Source organism: Phoenix dactylifera, chromosome 10 (assembly GCF_009389715.1).
Source record: "Phoenix dactylifera cultivar Barhee BC4 chromosome 10, palm_55x_up_171113_PBpolish2nd_filt_p, whole genome shotgun sequence".
Lineage (NCBI taxonomy): Eukaryota > Viridiplantae > Streptophyta > Magnoliopsida > Arecales > Arecaceae > Phoenix > Phoenix dactylifera.
In genome coordinates this window covers 5,414,196-5,432,172 of record NC_052401.1, presented here as the reverse complement: position 1 = coordinate 5,432,172, position 17,977 = coordinate 5,414,196, and the positions used below count along the sequence as shown (strand labels likewise).

The following is a 17,977-nucleotide window of genomic DNA, read 5'->3' as shown; positions in this document are numbered from 1 at the left end:
ACTTTTTGGTACTTCATTAAATAGGGAAAAAATGGCTACTTGTATTATTATCATCAACCTTTTATGTTTTCACTATGGTGGTGAGTATGGCTTTAAAAAATTGTTGTATGGATGTGCCCTTGCAGCTAGCTTTTCTTTGAAAAAAAAAAAATGTTTCTTGCACTGGGCATCTCCTGTTTTCATAGCTTAAACATGCTTAATTAAGTTCATATTAATGCTTGTATAGTATAAGTTTTATTAAAAATATATTTTTTATTTGAATAATTTGCAAAATGCACTTTTGCTGCGCTCTATTGTTTCTTTCTGTCGATGCGTTCAAAACCTAAGCAAAATATATTTTTTTTTTTTGCTAAAAACGGAAGTATCATATATAACGTGTACGAATACAGCCAAGATAAAATGATTTATTTTCAGAAATATCATAAGACTATAGATCTAGAGAGGAGTTTGTGTCACAGCAATGGATGCCTACAACTCGTATATGAGGGTGATCGTTTGACCCATGCTCCATGAAGTGGTGCGTCACCTTTATCATGTGGTTGATGTGATATGGTGCATTGGGACATGGCTCAAGGAATGCAGTTGGGTGTAGTCTCCTAGTCATTTAGGGCCTTTGGTTGGTGATCCACTCAACTTGCTTTGGTGTTGAGACAGCATCAGATCATGTTGTCTTCTACTTACCTAAGAAGAGACAAATACTCAATATAAGAAGTTTTAAATAATTATATCGGTGCAATTACCTTTTCGCAATTCGTTTAACTTGGCTCAACCTTCTCTAGACCGAATTAGATTATTTATTTATAAAATAATCAGATTTAAGTTTGCATTTTTGTCCAGTTAATTAAAAGACCGGAATTGGGTTGATAAATTTTTGACTTATCATATCCGACATCATCCGTATCTGGTCTGACCTAACTTGATTATTCCCCTACTTTTATTTCTCCTATATGCACTCAAGCTAACACTTTTGGTTACAGAAGTTGCAGGTTAGACCAAGGCAACATGTAGAATAATTTAGATTCGCTCTTGGGAGATTACTTTAGTGAGGTTCATGTAGAATGTGGAACTAACTTAAGAATTGATTCCTTTTTCTTGAGACAAGGCAGAAAGGGGTCTTTTTTTTATAGCCAAATCTTGCATGCAAAGCCCCAGCTCAGAATCTCAGCTTTATTCTCAACACTGACGAGCCACAACTTTTGTCCTTCTCACCATTTGGAAAAGGTGAAAGAAACTACATCATGTGACCCCTCGCTTCACGCCATAGCCTGGTCAAACTTGGGAGCATTCAAACCAGAAACAGCCCCTTAACAATAATAAAAAAGAAAGAACCCAGAGAGCCTGAGGGTATCATCTTTGCAGAGATAAAACTCTCAGTTTGAAACCGGACCTTCCTTCGCCTAAAATTCTTTGTTGTATACTCTGCTAACATTATGACTACCACATGCATCCTTACTGTTAACACCAAAAGAAAAATGTCAAGTAGGAGACCAACTTGGCCACGGCCGACAAACCGACCGCTGCGGAGACTAGATTGGTGCATGAACACCATAATAATCCTCCAACTTGGTTAAGGTTTTAAAGTAATCAAAATGTGATTTTAATGTCGGCTGTTCAGTACTCAAAAGAATTTTGGAACTGCAAACTTAATTAGTATTAAGCTTATGTTTGTTATTTTGTCAATTTTGATTTTGGTCAAAAAGTTTAGGTTTGTATGTTAATTGTAGGCTTATATGAGTATCTTAACTTGAGTGGGATGTGCAGGTTTTTAAAATCATGCTACTGTATTTATTAAACTAAGTCAATACCTGCAACATACCTGAGTTGTAGGAATTTTATATGGCTACATATGGAGATAAACTTGCAATCCGGTTCTCTGGACTTTATTTAACATAGTTGTAGCTTCTCTTCGAAAGTGGGTGCCTACAATAATTGGGTTCTTATAAAAGGTTGGGATTTGGTTTAGTAGATCTTTGGGTTGATGATGGAACCCCACCCTCTCCTAATTTCACCAGCAATTACACTTGAGAAATTTTGCTCTCTACCCGATCAACCAGAATCAGGTTGATAGAAAAATCAAAGAATTAACTTCTATACAGCATGTTCTCAATCCATGAATGAAAGATATATTGATGTTGAGGATTAAGTCCGGCATGAACTTGCCTATATATTACAAAGGAGCATGTATATCTATCTCTAGCTACTATTATAATGGAAACTTGGGGGGTTTGACACCACCTCCAAATTCGACGCCACTTCAATCTTTCTATTCTTTGAATAGCGGATAGAGTACTAGAAGTTCTAAAATTCCAACATGCTCTTTCAATTGACTCTCACTCCATGTTTTCTTGTTTTTCTTTTTTTTTTTTCTTGCTCCAAAATTTTCAAGACCATCTATTCCTGATAATCTCTCCAACAACTTTTATATGCATAGTTACATTGCAGTGCATACTTCAAGGTGGTGCATCTCCAACCCTGAATTCAATTCCACCCACTCCACATGCATAGAGGCTTTGCTTTTGGTGCCCTTTGTCCTAGCTCTCAACTTTCAATTGACCCAAGTAGAGAAAGAATGACTTCCCTAAATCCCATTAACTTAAATATCTTTCGGAACTAAAGAATAATATACTAACATGAGTTTTTGTAGGAAGGTGGAACATAGGGCAAGAGGCTGAATTTTTGTACAAAAAAAAATTGCTAATTGTCTGGAGGTGGCATCTAAACCTTTATATCAACTTTATTTTATTGTTATGTCATGAATCTTTATGAGTTATTAGATGGTTGCCATGCTAGAGAACTCAAAATGTTTCCCAGTTAAAAAAAAAAAAAAATCAAAAATAGGCATTGTATATGTAATTATGCCCATGAAAATCTTTGTTGTGTGACTTGACTCTAAATGTGGTCGATCTTGCTTCAGAACCCTATCTGGACCTATTTGAAGTGACTTACCAGGTCCCCGGTAGTTATGAGATCCTCCTGCGAGTATGGCCTCCTCTTCATCCTACTCAGTCAAGGGTTTTGCATGCATTGATGTCTAGTACAAGTTTTATACAGCTAATACCTATACATGCAACTGCACTACAATAGAAGAAGGCTCTAGCGATATTTACATGCCAATGCTACTAAGAAGCGTCGGTAATTTTGGCTCTACACTAAAATTTGCCGACACTTCTTAGTAGCATCGGCCGATATAAAACTACGACGACGCTTTTAAGCACGACGCTTATTAACGTCATCGGAGGCCAAATGCAACAGGAGGAAAGGGATTAGACGACGCTTAAAAGTATCATCGGAGTCCAAACCGAGCCGAGCCAAGGACGATGCTTAGAAGCATCATAAGGCAACCCCTAAGACGATGCTTATAAGCGTCGTCAGAGGTTGGGAGCTAAGATGACGCTTATAAGCATCGACAAAGGCCAACTCCCAACTTAACCAATGCTTGATCGTCCTGTAGCCCTCATTTTCCAAGCCCTAGCCCCCTTTTCCTTCTCTCCGGTGCCCAGCTACCGACCCGATCGATCTCCTCTCTGGAGCCCTAGCCCGATCGATCTCCTGCTCCCTCCTCTTCGGCGCAAGCTCGGCCTCTTCTCCGACACCGATCGACCTTCCTCCTCCCTCCTCCTCCTTCCTCTCTAGCGCCGATCGACCTCCCCTCAAGCCTCGATCGAGCTTTGCCTCCGCCCGAAGATCTTGTTCGGTTGCTTCTTTTTTGGGAGCCGGCAAGGACAAGGATAAGGCCAGGTTTAGGATCTTCTTCTCTTGCTTCGATCTTTAAATTCTGGATTGTACCTACATATATTTTCAGATGTTGCATCTTTTCGGTTCTTCTCTAGAACTACTGATTTGTTGCCACTGATGCTTTCTTTAGTTGTTTCGTTTTTATGCCCTAGTTTTAGGTTTCAGCCCATTTTCAGTCTATGGAGAAATTATATTCACTTAGCTATTAATTAAAATATGTTTAAGATTAGGTGATGGTAACATATTCCCAATCTCACAGATTTAGGATTATTCTTCTCCTTGCCTTGAGCCCATATGGGAAGGTTGTAACTATTCAACCTTCCCAATCTCACGAATGGCAGCTCCCTTGACTACTATTCAACCTTGACAACTTCCTTATCCTGAGCACCATCCTTTTACTGAAGTAACTAGAGACAGTCTTATTTTGTTAAGAATTCAAAATAAACATAATTTGTTAGCAAGATGTTGTTGAGACTTGAGCTATATATGTTACCTCGTATATAGTTTATTTAGAAGTTCGATATGTTTGTGTTTTATGTTTTTGAAGCACATTGTAAATGCAAAATGACAATGTAAATGTCATCATATATGATAATATAAATGTTTTGAATGATATGTTTGTTTGCGACATGTGATTGTTGTTATCAATGGGATGTTTATTATGTCTATGTTTGGTAAATAATGTGTACAGGATTTACAAGCTTTTTGAATTTTATTTTTTTATAAAAATAATTCTAACAACGCTTTAAAGCGTTGTTAGTATCAGTATTGCCGACGCAAATAAGTGTCAGCAATACCCAAGCCGTTGACTAGTCTTGGGCCATTGCCGGCGCTTATAAATATCGACGGAAACCCAAGCATTGCCGACACTTGTAAACATCGGCGTGAGCCCAAGCTTTGCTGACGCTAATAAGCATCGATGGAAACTCCAGCATTGTCGACGCTTGTAAACGTTAGCGTGAGCTCAAGCTTTGCCGACGCTACTAAGCATTGGTGAAAATAGAAGTTTTGCCGATGCTTATTAACGTCGGTGGAAACCGAAGTATACCGACGCTTATAACTGTTGGTAAAGGTTCGCATTTTGCTAGCACTTTCAATAAGCGTCGGCAAAAAATATTTCCACCTTACACCTACCAACGATTTTGCGACACTTATTAGAGCGTCTGCATGGAAATTACCGATGCTTATAAGCGTCAGAAAATGCTCTAAAAAGCATCGGTAAATATAAGTTTTTTTGTAGTGTAAATCTTGGTTGATTATAGATAGCATTGAGAGTTTGTGAATGAGAACACAAGATATTGCAGTTGTATGTGAAGCCTCATGAAAATGGCAAATGAGGTTGAGACAAACAATACTATGTTTGTTTGCTCATGTAAAAGTTCGATATCAACAATCTGGATGGCACTTTGATTATAACCTAAAGAAGTGCCAATGTAGTGGTAGAGATACCCATATCTAGCACGCATCACAACTAGACGACCTCAGCTACAACATCTGCTATAGCATGGTACTAAGCCTTAGCATTGGATTGTGATACAATAACCAACTTAGTCTACTCCAGGAGATAAATCCACTTTGAGGGTTTCAAAAGCTCTTACACATCTCCAAAGAAAATATGGTAAAAATATTCACAACAAACATAACATTTAGATGATGAAAAAGATGTAAAATATAAAGACACATGGACTCCAACCACCAACACAACTACCCAAACCTACTTCACATATATATTTATAATAACTGATCACACTTTTTCCACACCTAATTAACTATCCTTAACAATTAAACTACAAACATTCAACATATATATTTTTCCAGCAACCGTGCAACGAATAACAAATACCGAGCATAAAAAGAAAACCAGATCCTTGTGCATAGCTTATGTGTCAATATATACGACCCATTTAGCATCTTCTTAAGAGATACTAATTAGGGTCTAAGGAGGCTCATGCATGTCGACCAACAGAACCTTTATGCGTTGGGTATTGTTATGATATCATACTGCTCTTATGCTCCTCCATCAATGAAGTTAGAGCCATAAAACTTTGAGAGTGGTGTGGTACATTGTGCATGTGTATTCCTTCACCTACGCAACCTTGCAGCTATCGTAGTAGTACGTTGTCAGTATTCTTCTGATCAACTTGAAAAATTAATTCCATTTGGTTTTAGGTTCCTTGACGTTACTTGCAACCTAAGTGGAAATAACTGTTTAATTATATACCATTGGTCAATATTTAGCATTCTCCCTGGCCAAAGAAAAGGCTGTGAGAGCATGTGGGAGATTATAATTGCAAGAAAGAAAGGGAGAGAAAGAAGCATGTGTTTTGGATTGATTCAATCCATCGGCAATTAAAATACAGCAAAGAGGACTGCAAGGAATGATGTGCTTCCATGCACACGTGTGCTCGCCCTCATTTCCACTCACAAGCTCACATGCCGGTATGCAGGCGGATCAACATAGGCCCATGGGTTCGAGGAATGCACACCCATTATGACTTGGCGATTTCTAGAATTAGGGTTCATGCCCCTTGCACCTTTCTTTCTTTCCTCACCCCCCCCGCTTCCCGTTCTTAACATGGGAAGTCTTCCAGGTCAAAAGGCCTGCATCCCAATCCCCCTGTTAGCACCAATTTCTTTATTATAATTGTCTATTGAGCCTTTTGGAAGTAATGGAATAAACTACTTGTAATGAGCATTCCTAGGGTTTAGCAGGATTCGATTTGGAAAATGGGACGGGTCTATGTGAGACAAACCCAGACAGGCCTGCATTAAACTAATCCACCCCCACCCCCCAAATCTCTCTCTCCCTCTCCCTCTCCCTCTCCCTCTCTCTCTCTCTCTCAAACAAACCAAGCAAAAGAATGAGAATGGACTCTAAAGCCAAGTTCATGATAACCGAGTTCGCGCCAACAACAAAGGTTGCAACCTAAAATGAGGTCTTCGCACCCTAGTTGGCTAAGCGTAGCTAGTTCATAAAACCCGGGCTAAGGAAAGCGATGGATGTTGGATGAGTTACCATCTTTTTGCCTCTTCCCTCCACTCTAAAGCCGACTCATCTTCTTCCTTTGAGTCTTTATGCTTCCTCTCTCTCTCTCTACTCTTGGCATTTGTGCATGGCTATATTCACGTATTCATACGGAGGAGGCACGGGTGCTCCGCCGATTTCTCCTAGGCCGAGCCAGTTCCTAGGGGTTTGAATAGCCCCCTCCCACCCCCCGTCTTCCTTCTCGAACCCCGTGCCAAGACCTCACTTACCGTCCCCTATTTTATATATTATCACTGTTTACCACTAACCCCTCTCATAGTAACTTGTCGAACTCTATACAGAGTGTAAAAATTAACACTAGATATATATATATATATACACGTACGTACGTATGTGTATATATATATATATTAATTATATATTAAAACTTAAGAGCCTGGATTATATTATTGGTGTAAAAGATGAGATATCTTAGTTGTGTCGGTTTATCTTTTTTTTTTAATTCTTTTTGTGGAGTCTAGGCTTTATATAATTTATATTTGTGTTTTTTTATTAAGAGTCGCTTGCTTTTTACTCTCCCTGGAAGGGACGTTGTTATCTCCCAGGCGCCAACGGTTGGCCACTCATGGCAGGGGCTGGTATTTTTTAATGAGGATTGGGTGGGCCCGACCAACCGGCACGTGTCGGTGGCCTCCCACCCCCAACCTCCCCCCGCCACCAATGGCTGCGCCCGCTCCATGAACACCGGCCCCCCTTTCTCTCCTTTTTCTAATTTCCAATGCCTCTTAAACGGCAGGGAGAAGGAGAAGGATGACGGTGCTCCACAGCATGTAACCCTTTCTTTCTTTGCATTAGTTTCTTGTACTGCCATGTATGTAAAATATCTAGATGAGATATCCATGAGGTAGCACGTAGCTAAACGTGGCTCAGCGTGCATGCATGCATGGCCGGTGCATGCACGTACGTGAAAGTAGATGCACGTATGTGTGGCGCATGCACATCTCATCCAAGGATTATACTGTGCTATACACGTGCGATGTGGACAAAAATGGGGTGGGGAATGGATGGATGCATGGATCCATGCTTAATTTGCACCAACCTTGAGGGTGGTTCCGTATATGGAACTGGGAAGTAGTAGGGGCCGGGTTGGTCCACGCGAAGGCACACAAGGACGCAGGGAAAGCACCATGGCATGTGCCCACGTGGGAACAGTGCGCGCGTGTGCCCTGCTCCCGTACAAAAGTTCAGTGTAGGAGCGCAGAGATCAGAACAGCCCTGCCAAAGCCTAGAACTGGTCCATTGTTTCGTTTGGCCTTTTGGATCCTTATCAGTAATTACTCTCGTCTCTCCTCCCTCGTTCTCTCTCTCTCTCTCTCTCTCTCTCACTTGGTTGGGGTATGATTGTGATTAGATTACCGAGAGGCATTTATTTTTACAGTGGAGCAGGCTTTGTATAATAATATAGGAGAGAGATCAGAGAGAGAGGAAAGCCATGTGTTTTACCATCTTTGATTCCTTCTTGACGGTCAAACTTTCAGCAAGCTGTGCACCCACCGAGATAAAAACTACTCCTATCCTAGTCCCCTCCCCCTCCCCTTCTCTCTCTTCTGTTTCTCAGTGAGGGGAAAAAAAAGTTGTTTAGTCTTTGCCGTACTGTGATAAAGAAGGAAGAGGGGTGAGCAAGTGAAATTCCTGAAGTGGGGTCGAGCCTCCAAATTCGTTTTGTTAAGGGTTTGAGAATGAAATGAGATCAAGGTCCGGAAGACAAGGGTTCGTGTCCTCATATAGGGTGCAGGTGGCGAACCCATCTCTTTCACTTATATGCTTTTTGTTATTTTTTCTGATATAGATATTTCTTGTTTTCGAGGGGTGATAGTTTCTCTCCTCAGCGGAAAATCTGTCATTGGTAAGGGAAAATGGCAGTGGGAGAGCCCGAATGGAGGCTATGGAGCGCGGGGGGAGAGCGAGAGAGAGTCAGATCATTAGGACAAAAGGGGTAGTTCCAAAAATAATAGTTTGGACGAAAGGACAGAAATGAAGAGAAGTGATGGGCTCTCATGGCTTTTCACAGAGAGTGCAGAGAGAGAGAGAGAGAGAGAGCGAGAGAGGTGCTGACAAGATACGACTCATGGCCAACTGGGCTTGAATAAATGGGTGTGATCAACTTCTACACGTGTGCCCCTAGCGTTTAGAAAAAATAGAGACAAACCAAACTCTGAAGGTCAGGACTCAGGAGATGCTTAAGCTTTGCCTCTGAAATGAAAGGAATGAACTGGCACAAAAGCCTCATTTCTGTCGATTCCACAAAGTGTTAAACTACTCTCTTTTCCTGTTCACATAGGTTCAAGGTATTGGTCAAAAAACTTAGCAAAACCCAACCAATACACTAGCAGATTTGTAGATATATACTAATATTCTTGTCACGCATGCAGCTTAACCATCTCTAAGGCTTACCAAACTGACAAATAATAATCTATCATCATTATATTTTGCATAGATATTATTATCCTTTTATTTTCCTAGCTATTAGCCAGCCTGTCATATACCAGGATACCATCAAGTATCAACACCCTTGCATTGAGAGAGAGAGAGGGGGAGTCTTATTTGTTTCCAGAGATATATATATATATGAAGCCACTGTGCTTGCTTGCGTTTGAATTAATTGTTACTTTCTTTCAGGTTCTTCTGACCTTTCTTCTTCTCTTCCAAAACCCAACACACCGGCCCCTCTGTGATTCACATATCACCGCAGCATCCCCTTCTCTTCTCCTCCCCCTCCCCAATTTTCACCCTCTGCAGCCACTGACCCCACATCCCCTCCCCTTTTCCCTTCCTTCCCCTTAGCACAGAGAGAAAATACTCCCCGTAAAACGACAACTCCCACCTCCCCCTCTCTTGCCCTCTCAATATCTATAATAGCCTGTGTGCCACCCCAACCCATCTTTTTAATGGCCTCTATGAACAACTGGTTAGGCTTCTCCTTGTCTCCCCAAGAGCTTCCACCCTCACAGCCTCACCAATCCCCCACCCTTATCTCTGGCGACGAGGTCTCCGCTGATTGCTATGGTCTCTCCACCGACCCTGCATCGGCTCCTCCCCTCGGCATCCCAACCCTCAGGTCAGATGGCTCTTTTGGCATCCTGGAAGCCCTCAACCGACCTAACTCTCATCCCCAAGGTCAGCTTGCTTTTCATTCACATATCTTGGATATTGGATATTCTTATCTCATCTATTCTTATTCCTCGTATTTCTTTCCCTTTCCTTCTTTCTAATTTATAGACTGGAGCATGAAGAGTTTGGACTTCAAAGGAAGCTCTTCAGAGCTATCCATACTGGTGGGATCGAGCAGCAATCAGAACAACATGGATCATGACGAGCCAAAGCTCGAAGACTTCCTTGGTGGCAACTCGTTTTCTGACCACGATCAGAAGCTCCCACCGGGGTGCAGCTCGATTCCTGGGACCTATGACAATTCAGGCGACTACATGTTCTCCAATTGCTCCCTCCAGCTCCCTGCAGCAGCATCAATGACCTCCAATGGTGGGAATAATGGGGGGCTAATGAACAGCACTGGCACCGGCAGCAGCAGCAACTCCATCGGGCTCTCGATGATCAAGACTTGGCTGCGCAACCAGCCAGCCCCACTGCAGCAGCCAGAAGGAAACAGCAACATGGACTCAGCTGGGACTAGCAATTGCGGTCGTGGCACCTTGGAGGGAGGTGTCGGAGGGCCGATGGCGAGTTCGCAGAGCTTGTCGCTGTCGATGAGTACAGGCTCACAATCCAGCTCTGCGTTGCCACTCATGGCAGCAGCAGCAAGCGGGGGAGGGGAGAGCTCTTCCTCGGAGAACAAGCAGAAGGGTAGTGGGAGTAGTCTTGATGCGCAGAGTGGTTCAATAGAAGCAGTGCCGAGGAAGTCCATTGATACCTTCGGGCAAAGGACCTCCATTTACCGGGGCGTGACGAGGTTCGACGTGCCCTCAGTAGAATATTTTACTTCCTCTATGTTATTGATAATACGCTTAGGTATCTTCCCATTTATAGATGATCTGCAGATACTTTTGCCATCAACGGTAGCAAACCCAAATCTGCAAGGACAATCTGAGAGAAGGACGACATATATATATTAGAGTACTTAGAATGGTTCGATCTGTTGATTTGAGCGGATTGAAGAGCCTAAATGGCCCACGGAGTATATTCATATCATGCAATCTTAGTTAACAAAGCAAATAGAATTAAAATAATGATTAATTATTGCTGCAAATATAGATGTGGAGCATGTTCTATTTTTTTCTTTCTTTTGTAGTTCTTTTAGTAATGGAAACGTGAAGATCACTTTTTCCATTTCATGCAAATCTTTTTAAATATGCTTTCCTTTGCTAAGCACTAATCAAAATGATCATTCGTGGGGTGATTGTAATTACAGATCTTGAAAACTCTTGTGGTTTACCTTTTTTTCTTTTCTTTGTTTGTTGTATAGATCTCATGAAATTACATTTTAACATTTTGAAAAGATTAGCTAGATTCATCATCGTCTACGGTGAAACAGAATCCAAATGTCCAGTCTTGGATGTATGCAAGTTATGATCTGTTTGTAACTTACGACACGAAGCTACATATATATATATATAGTTAGAATATGCAACTGGAGAATTTATTTGCTTTTTAGCCTTGTTTGTTAGTTCTTACGTTTTTTTAAAGGCTAAACCTTCTGATTCTATTTTTCTTTCTTTCTTTTTGTTTAACAGACATAGATGGACCGGAAGGTATGAGGCCCATCTATGGGATAACAGTTGCAGAAGAGAAGGTCAAACTCGTAAGGGCAGGCAAGGTACATTAAGTTGCGCCATCGATATGTTTCATCTTCTTTCTGACATGCACTAGATTTACAACCCCTCAGTTTTACATTTTGTGCTAACTTTCCCTCTCTCTTTTCCTTCTGGGGCATTGTCACATTTTATGGAAATGGGTCTTGTTTCAATTACATGCAGTCTATTTGGGTAAGTAAAATATGCTGCCCTCCCACTTCTTTCAGTATAGATCTCTTTGTATCATTACAGGCTTTCTTTTCGTTCACTGTTATTCAAGTGATAGGCTCAGGGAATCCTGAGTTCCTTTTCGACCTCTTGTTATCTCTACTTCTTTGTAACTTTTAACAGGTGGATATGACAAAGAAGAAAAGGCTGCTAGAGCTTATGATTTGGCTGCTCTCAAATACTGGGGTCCTACTACAACAACCAATTTTCCTGTAAGTTAAATTATTTACCCACTAAAGAGTGGCTGCTTCTAAGTAAACCTCCTGGCTGTCTCTGCACCCCTACCTTCTTTATCACTGAGCGGTCATTTTGGGACCTTAGCTTGTGATCCAGGCTATTTTCTCTCGACAATGAAGCTTATCCCCATCATCTCACTGGCCGACCTTGACCCCTGTTATTTTCTTTTCTTTTCTTTTCAATGACATCTGAGCTAAAAATTTGTTACGCTCATCAATTTCTCCTATATTTATATTTTCCATGAGTGCTTAAGTGCATACTCGTGTCTGCACATATTCAGATTAGCAACTACGAAAAAGAGCTGGAAGAGATGAAGCACATGACTAGGCAAGAGTATGTTGCATCGCTAAGAAGGTAAATTTTGAGCTCCATGATATACTTTTTAGTGTTACAAAAATGATCAGCTAACCTTGGAGTTAACATATTATTTTTAATTGATGCAGAAAGAGTAGTGGATTTTCTCGGGGTGCCTCCATTTATCGTGGAGTTACAAGGTATTTTTTGCGTGCTCTTTTTGCTATATAACAGACTGAAAAAAGATCTTCTTTTTTTTTTTAAGTGAATACTGTAGGATTCAAATGTTATCACAAACTGCATTTTGATTTGATATTTGCAAGTACAAACTTAACTTGAGCTCTTTCCAGACTAATACTTTTGCAAGATTGTGTCAGAAGAATAATACTTATCCACGAAACAAGCTTATATATTTGGTTTATAATACTGACAGACATCATCAACATGGAAGATGGCAAGCACGGATAGGAAGGGTGGCAGGGAATAAGGATCTCTACTTGGGCACGTTCAGTAAGTCTTTCTCATTTAATTGAACTGCTTTGAAGATGTCTTTGAACTTTTTTCGAATCAGAACAATGTCATTGATGATCACATGCCAACCAATTATTGTAAGCACCAATTTTATCACCTCTTTTATCATTTTTATATAGGTACCCAAGAGGAAGCAGCAGAGGCCTATGACATTGCTGCGATAAAATTCCGAGGACTGAATGCCGTTACTAACTTCGACATGAGCCGCTACGACGTCAAGAGCATCCTTGAGAGCAGCACACTTCCGATAGGTGGGGCTGCGAAGCGCCTCAAGGATGTGTCTGAGCACGCAGAGGCAAGTGTGGATGGCCGTCGGACTGACGACGACAACCTCACCTCCCAACTCACCGATGGGATCAGCAGCAGCTATGCCTCCCATGCTCACCACCACGGCTGGCCCCCCTTCGCCTTCCCGCAGGCGCAGCCCCTCGCCATGCATTACCCTTACAGTCAGCAGCGTGGCTGGTGCAAGCAAGAACAAGACAGCGTCATGGCCACAGCCCATACCTTGCAGGACCTCCAGCAGCTCCACCTGGGGAACAACACTCACAACTTCTTTCAGCCATCTGTGATCCACAACCTCATCAGCATGGATTCCTCTTCGATGGAACATAGCACGGGTTCTAACTCGGTGATCTACAACGGGAGCATGGGCGGGAGTAGCGGAGGCTATCAAGGTGTTGTTGGGGGGAGTGGCAGGTACGCTTTGCCTGTAAGCACAATGGTGGTGGATCAGGGCCAGGGCAATCAAGGGAGCAGTAGCTTTGGAGAGAATGAGGGGAAGGCAATCGGTTATGAGAACATGTTGGGCTCCACTGATCCTTATGGTGGTAGGAGTGTTTATTATCTCTCGCAGCAGTCATCGGGTGGGGTTGTGAAGGATAACGGGTATGATCAGAGTGGTGGGTGTAACACTTGGATGCAACCTTCAGTGCAGGCTGTTGCACCCAGGGCCAACAATGTGGCTGTTTGCCATGGAGCTCCTCTTTTCACTGTGTGGAATGATGCTTAGGTGTTAGGTAGGGACGGATGGGTGGTAGGAGTGGTGGACAGAAGGGATGGTGGTCTTAGAGAAGAAAAAAAATGAACAAAAGATATAGAACTTAGCTCCTAATTTTGAATTTTTTTTTTCTTGTACGGGTTTTCCTTCAGGAAGGAACTAAGAAGAGTCACTTATTTTTAGGTTCACTGAACTCTTCTTCTAACATAAGGATTCTTCTGAAGTTTTGGTGATGGCTTGTGAGGGTTGGTGGATGTGATCATCATTTCTCATCTGCTGTCAATTTTGGGGAACTTCGTTTCGATGAATCCTTGCAAAAAGGAGCTTTGCAACTTCAAATAATATTATGTTTGGTGCATCAAATCGATCATGATTTATCTCTACGCACATTGAAAGGAATAGCTTTGAGCTTTCAAACCTCGTTCATGCTTAATATTTATCTGTTTTTTCAGAGAAATGAATGCTGATTATTTTTCTCGAAGAAAGTCCCTTTGAACTTTATATTCATCTGTTACCGTTTCTAATATATATGCTTGTGGATGCTAATTTTTGAGGTCCGGCATGACAATGCTAGGACGTCCGTCACTATATCTTCCTCTACCATTTTTAAATGATAACAGTGAGGAATCAGATACTCAACACCATTACGAAGTAATGACTGGATAACACTAATTGAAATGCCTTTTGAGCATACTGCATGCAACGAGTAATCTCTCAGATGGTATTTTTTGAAGAAAGCTTACATATATGACAACTGACATTCTTTAATACAAATTTTCTAAATGTCTTTTTTATACCATTTCTTTGTGGTATGTCATGCTCTCGTCTCTAGAATTGTGGTGCAACTATACGTTATCGTGTGTATATATAGTTGCATGTGGATATCTGACGTTGCAATATTTTTGGAAAACTATTAGGAGACTGCAGTAGCCTAAAAGTAAAGCCTTAAGAGACTGCATGTTTCATTCAGTCAATTGTTGCTGGAAAGATTGCTTCATCTGCACCCTTTGGCATTTTTGAATGGTCTCTTCCCATGTGAGTTATTTTTTTGCTCTCTTCCCAAGTGCTATTTTTTGCGAGTCAGCATCTATAATTTACCAGGAGAGCACCAGTTCTGTACTATGTATCCGAGACCTTTGGATCATTGACTTGGATCGAGTTAATCTACAAGTCACTTTTCTCATATTTTACAGGGAATGACTTGAGATCTAGGTATATACTTAAGATAGTCTTAAATACTTTTTTTAATCTTTTGAACTTGCATCCTACGTATCCTAATCCTTGAGAATGGGACCTACCCTTTACAAATTAATATAGCAGCTAACAATCCAATTCAGAAAGCTTTTGACTGTCAGCACTGTGATGGCAGTATTAGAAGTAGATATGCTAAAGAAGGGAGATAAAATGTCCCCCACAGCTACCTAGAATTAATCCCTTAAGGAGGGAGTACAGTATAATGAACATATGTTCATGGAGTGAGACACGAGGACGTAGCAGGTTAATGCTTTAGATATCATTGAGCAATTGTCATGTGGTGCAACGAACAAATCTAACACACGAGCAAACTTTGCATGGTTCTAGAAGAGGATTCTTTCAAGGCCGCATGTAGGTGATCATTAACATAGTTCATCTTGAAATGGGTCCAGCTCATTTTTTTTGTTTGCATGGCGCCTTAGTTGCCACAAAAGAGCCCCGAGCTAAAAGGATCCCTGAGATATATAGCTTCTTACATTATCTTGCATGCCTCTTACTTTGTTCTTACCATGTTATACAATAGGATTTCGTCTTGTGCCCAAAATTTCGAAGCAGGCGGTTCAATTTTGATAATTGCAGTAGAATTAGAAATCATCTGCTCCAATAAAAAGCTTTTATATCAGGGGCCACTCTTGTCAAATGGCCCACTACCAACTTCTGTAAATACTATTACATCACCAATAAATTAACTACCGGGTGGGTCACACCTCCCGCTTCTATAAAAAAGAATAAAAATAAAAAGCTTTGATCTAGTCTTGGGAACACTTTGGTGCATAAGTCTTTCTGTGGTGCCCAATACACAAGGAACTATTCATTACCTTTAGAAAAGAAACTATTCGTTACCTTGGTCTAGGTGTTCTAATTTAGTAGTTCTTCAATTTGCAGTCCACCTTTTAGTGTAGCTTGAGTTTTCCTCCTCTCCAGATATCCATATCCCTTAAAACTGAAGGCACGCAGCCTAATTAATAAACTAGCGCCTTTAAAGATGATTCTCTCAATTAGGGTACCACATAAACTTTGCTGATATCCTTATTTGAGTTTCTCTTAAAGTACTTCCATTTTTTTCCTTGCTGGTCCTCCGGACCCTCATTACCAAGAATTTTAAAGGCTGACAACCACCAAGAGATTCAAGCACTAAAATAACCAGGTGGTTTCAAACAAGAGAGAGAGAGAGAGAGAGAGAGAGATGTAATTCGCTTCCTCTTTACCTGTACATGGAAATAGATCGGAGCATTTTGGGGACTTTAGCACATTTATCAATGTTTATAGAAACATTATCATCTTAAGTAACAACCAATTGTTGCCTGTTTCTTTAGACATGCCACCTCAATCCAACAATCGAGGCTACTGAGCGAAGCAAAGGATTGGAATCGCGAGCAACGAAGCTGATCCCATGGAAACAGCAGGAGAAATAACAAAACTCTGTGAATATATAAACCTTAAATAATCTAAAACTAGCTAGCTTTTTAGGGTTTTCTAAGCACATAGACGTCTATCTATACTAATACTATAGAAGCGGTAGTGGAGAATATTTATGAAATAAATATACTAACGAACGCATAAGTGCATCCCTTAACAAAAAAAAAAAATTAAATAAATTGCATGAGTGCATATCTATCTCCCTGCCACCTTGCCTGTTTTTTATTCTCAGCCACGCCCACCTCGGGAATCCCCGACATGAATTAACCTCGAGGGCGGCGAGGGGTATACCGGGAAAAACGACGAGAATTCCTCGGCCGCGCAGAGCTGTCTCGGACCATACAGACAGCCATGGCCCCACCACCACCCCGCATCTCTCTCTCTCTCGCTCTCGCTCTCGCGCGCGCCTCCCTCCCTCCCTCCCTCTAGTGTATGGCTTTTTGGTGCCGAAGAGAACAGCCATGCACCGCATGGGCTCCCAATGGCCAAACCGGACTGCAAGCAGCTGCGTGGGAGTCATTAGCTTTGGTAGAAGCAATGGCGCGGTGGCAGTAGGAGCCGGAGGTTGGTTGTGACCGTGGTTTTTTTTTTTTTTTAAGTGTGTGGGTGTTATGTTTTAATTTTTTTTGTAGCACTAATGTGACATGTTGGTTGATCGGATTGATATGGTTGATTGGTTTGATTTAGTTGATGGGACATTTTCCATTTCATTGTCATGGTTTGGTTTCATTTGGAACTGGTCTGGTAACAGTGCTTCAGAAGCGTCCATGTTTTTCATGAAGTGATATTCAGTGTTGCAGAGCCTCATGGCAAACAGGGAGAATGGTTGCCAATAATCGATTCTATGCAAAGGGACGACAATGGTCAAAGATAGGAGTATGAAAAAGAGTGCCAGAACAGGAAGAAACTGCAGTGTTTTGGGTGGTGTTTCAAAACATCTTAAAAGCCTTTGTTCTTATCCGACTAGAGCTGGCCGTCATATGCCTTTTTTTGTTGAAAATATCACTGATGTACTTATGAACGGTCGTCATAAAAAAGCTTTTTCTATTTCTCGGGTCTCTTCTTTGCAAAAAGAGCCCCCTATTTTTTCTTGCACTTTCTACTAAATGCCACCGCATCTTCGATCTTGAGGTAAAAGGCTACTAGAAGCAATTCAATTAAATTTTTGAATTTGGAAGCACCTCCTTAGTTACAAAGGTGCTGCTATAGTTGAATCCTAGAGGATAGATGTATTGGAAACTTTTACTCTGAGTCATTGATATCGAAGAATATGAAATCTACTTTTAATGAAAATGAGATCCGTGTGCCTTTATAGTTAAGTTTTTCTTTAGTAGTTTATTCTTATTTATTTGTTTATTCTTGATTATTTGTGCTTATTACAAGAATTTGCATCCACGTTTTAAATTTCCAACAGAAACTATTGAGACATAAGTAGAGAACCATCGAGAAATAATAGAGGAATCACAAAATAACTAGTCTCTGGTA

At 41.1% G+C, this 17,977-nt stretch overlaps 1 protein-coding gene across 1 annotated transcript; it reads left to right on the top strand.

The window, feature by feature from the left end:
* The first annotated feature begins 9,510 nt into the window (after positions 1-9,510).
* On the top strand, positions 9,511-14,182 carry LOC103708547 (AP2-like ethylene-responsive transcription factor AIL1). The gene is made up of 9 exons (XM_008793513.3): positions 9,511-9,898; positions 10,001-10,688; positions 11,470-11,552; positions 11,713-11,721; positions 11,881-11,969; positions 12,275-12,348; positions 12,438-12,488; positions 12,722-12,798; positions 12,939-14,182. The coding sequence occupies exons 1-9, from the start codon at positions 9,670-9,672 to the stop codon at positions 13,829-13,831; spliced, it is 2,193 nt and encodes a 730-aa protein (XP_008791735.1). The 5' UTR covers positions 9,511-9,669; the 3' UTR covers positions 13,832-14,182.
* The last annotated feature ends 3,795 nt before the right edge of the window (positions 14,183-17,977 follow it).

Excerpts from the sequence above, each read along its gene's own strand:
- LOC103708547 (XM_008793513.3), top strand. The coding sequence starts at position 9,670 with ATGGCCTCTATGAACAACTGGTTAGGCTTCTCCTTGTCTCCCCAAGAG. Across the intron at positions 9,899-10,000 it reads ACCTAACTCTCATCCCCAAG|ACTGGAGCATGAAGAGTTTG; the intron begins GTCAGCTTGCTT and ends TCTAATTTATAG. Across the intron at positions 11,970-12,274 it reads CTACAACAACCAATTTTCCT|ATTAGCAACTACGAAAAAGA; the intron begins GTAAGTTAAATT and ends GCACATATTCAG.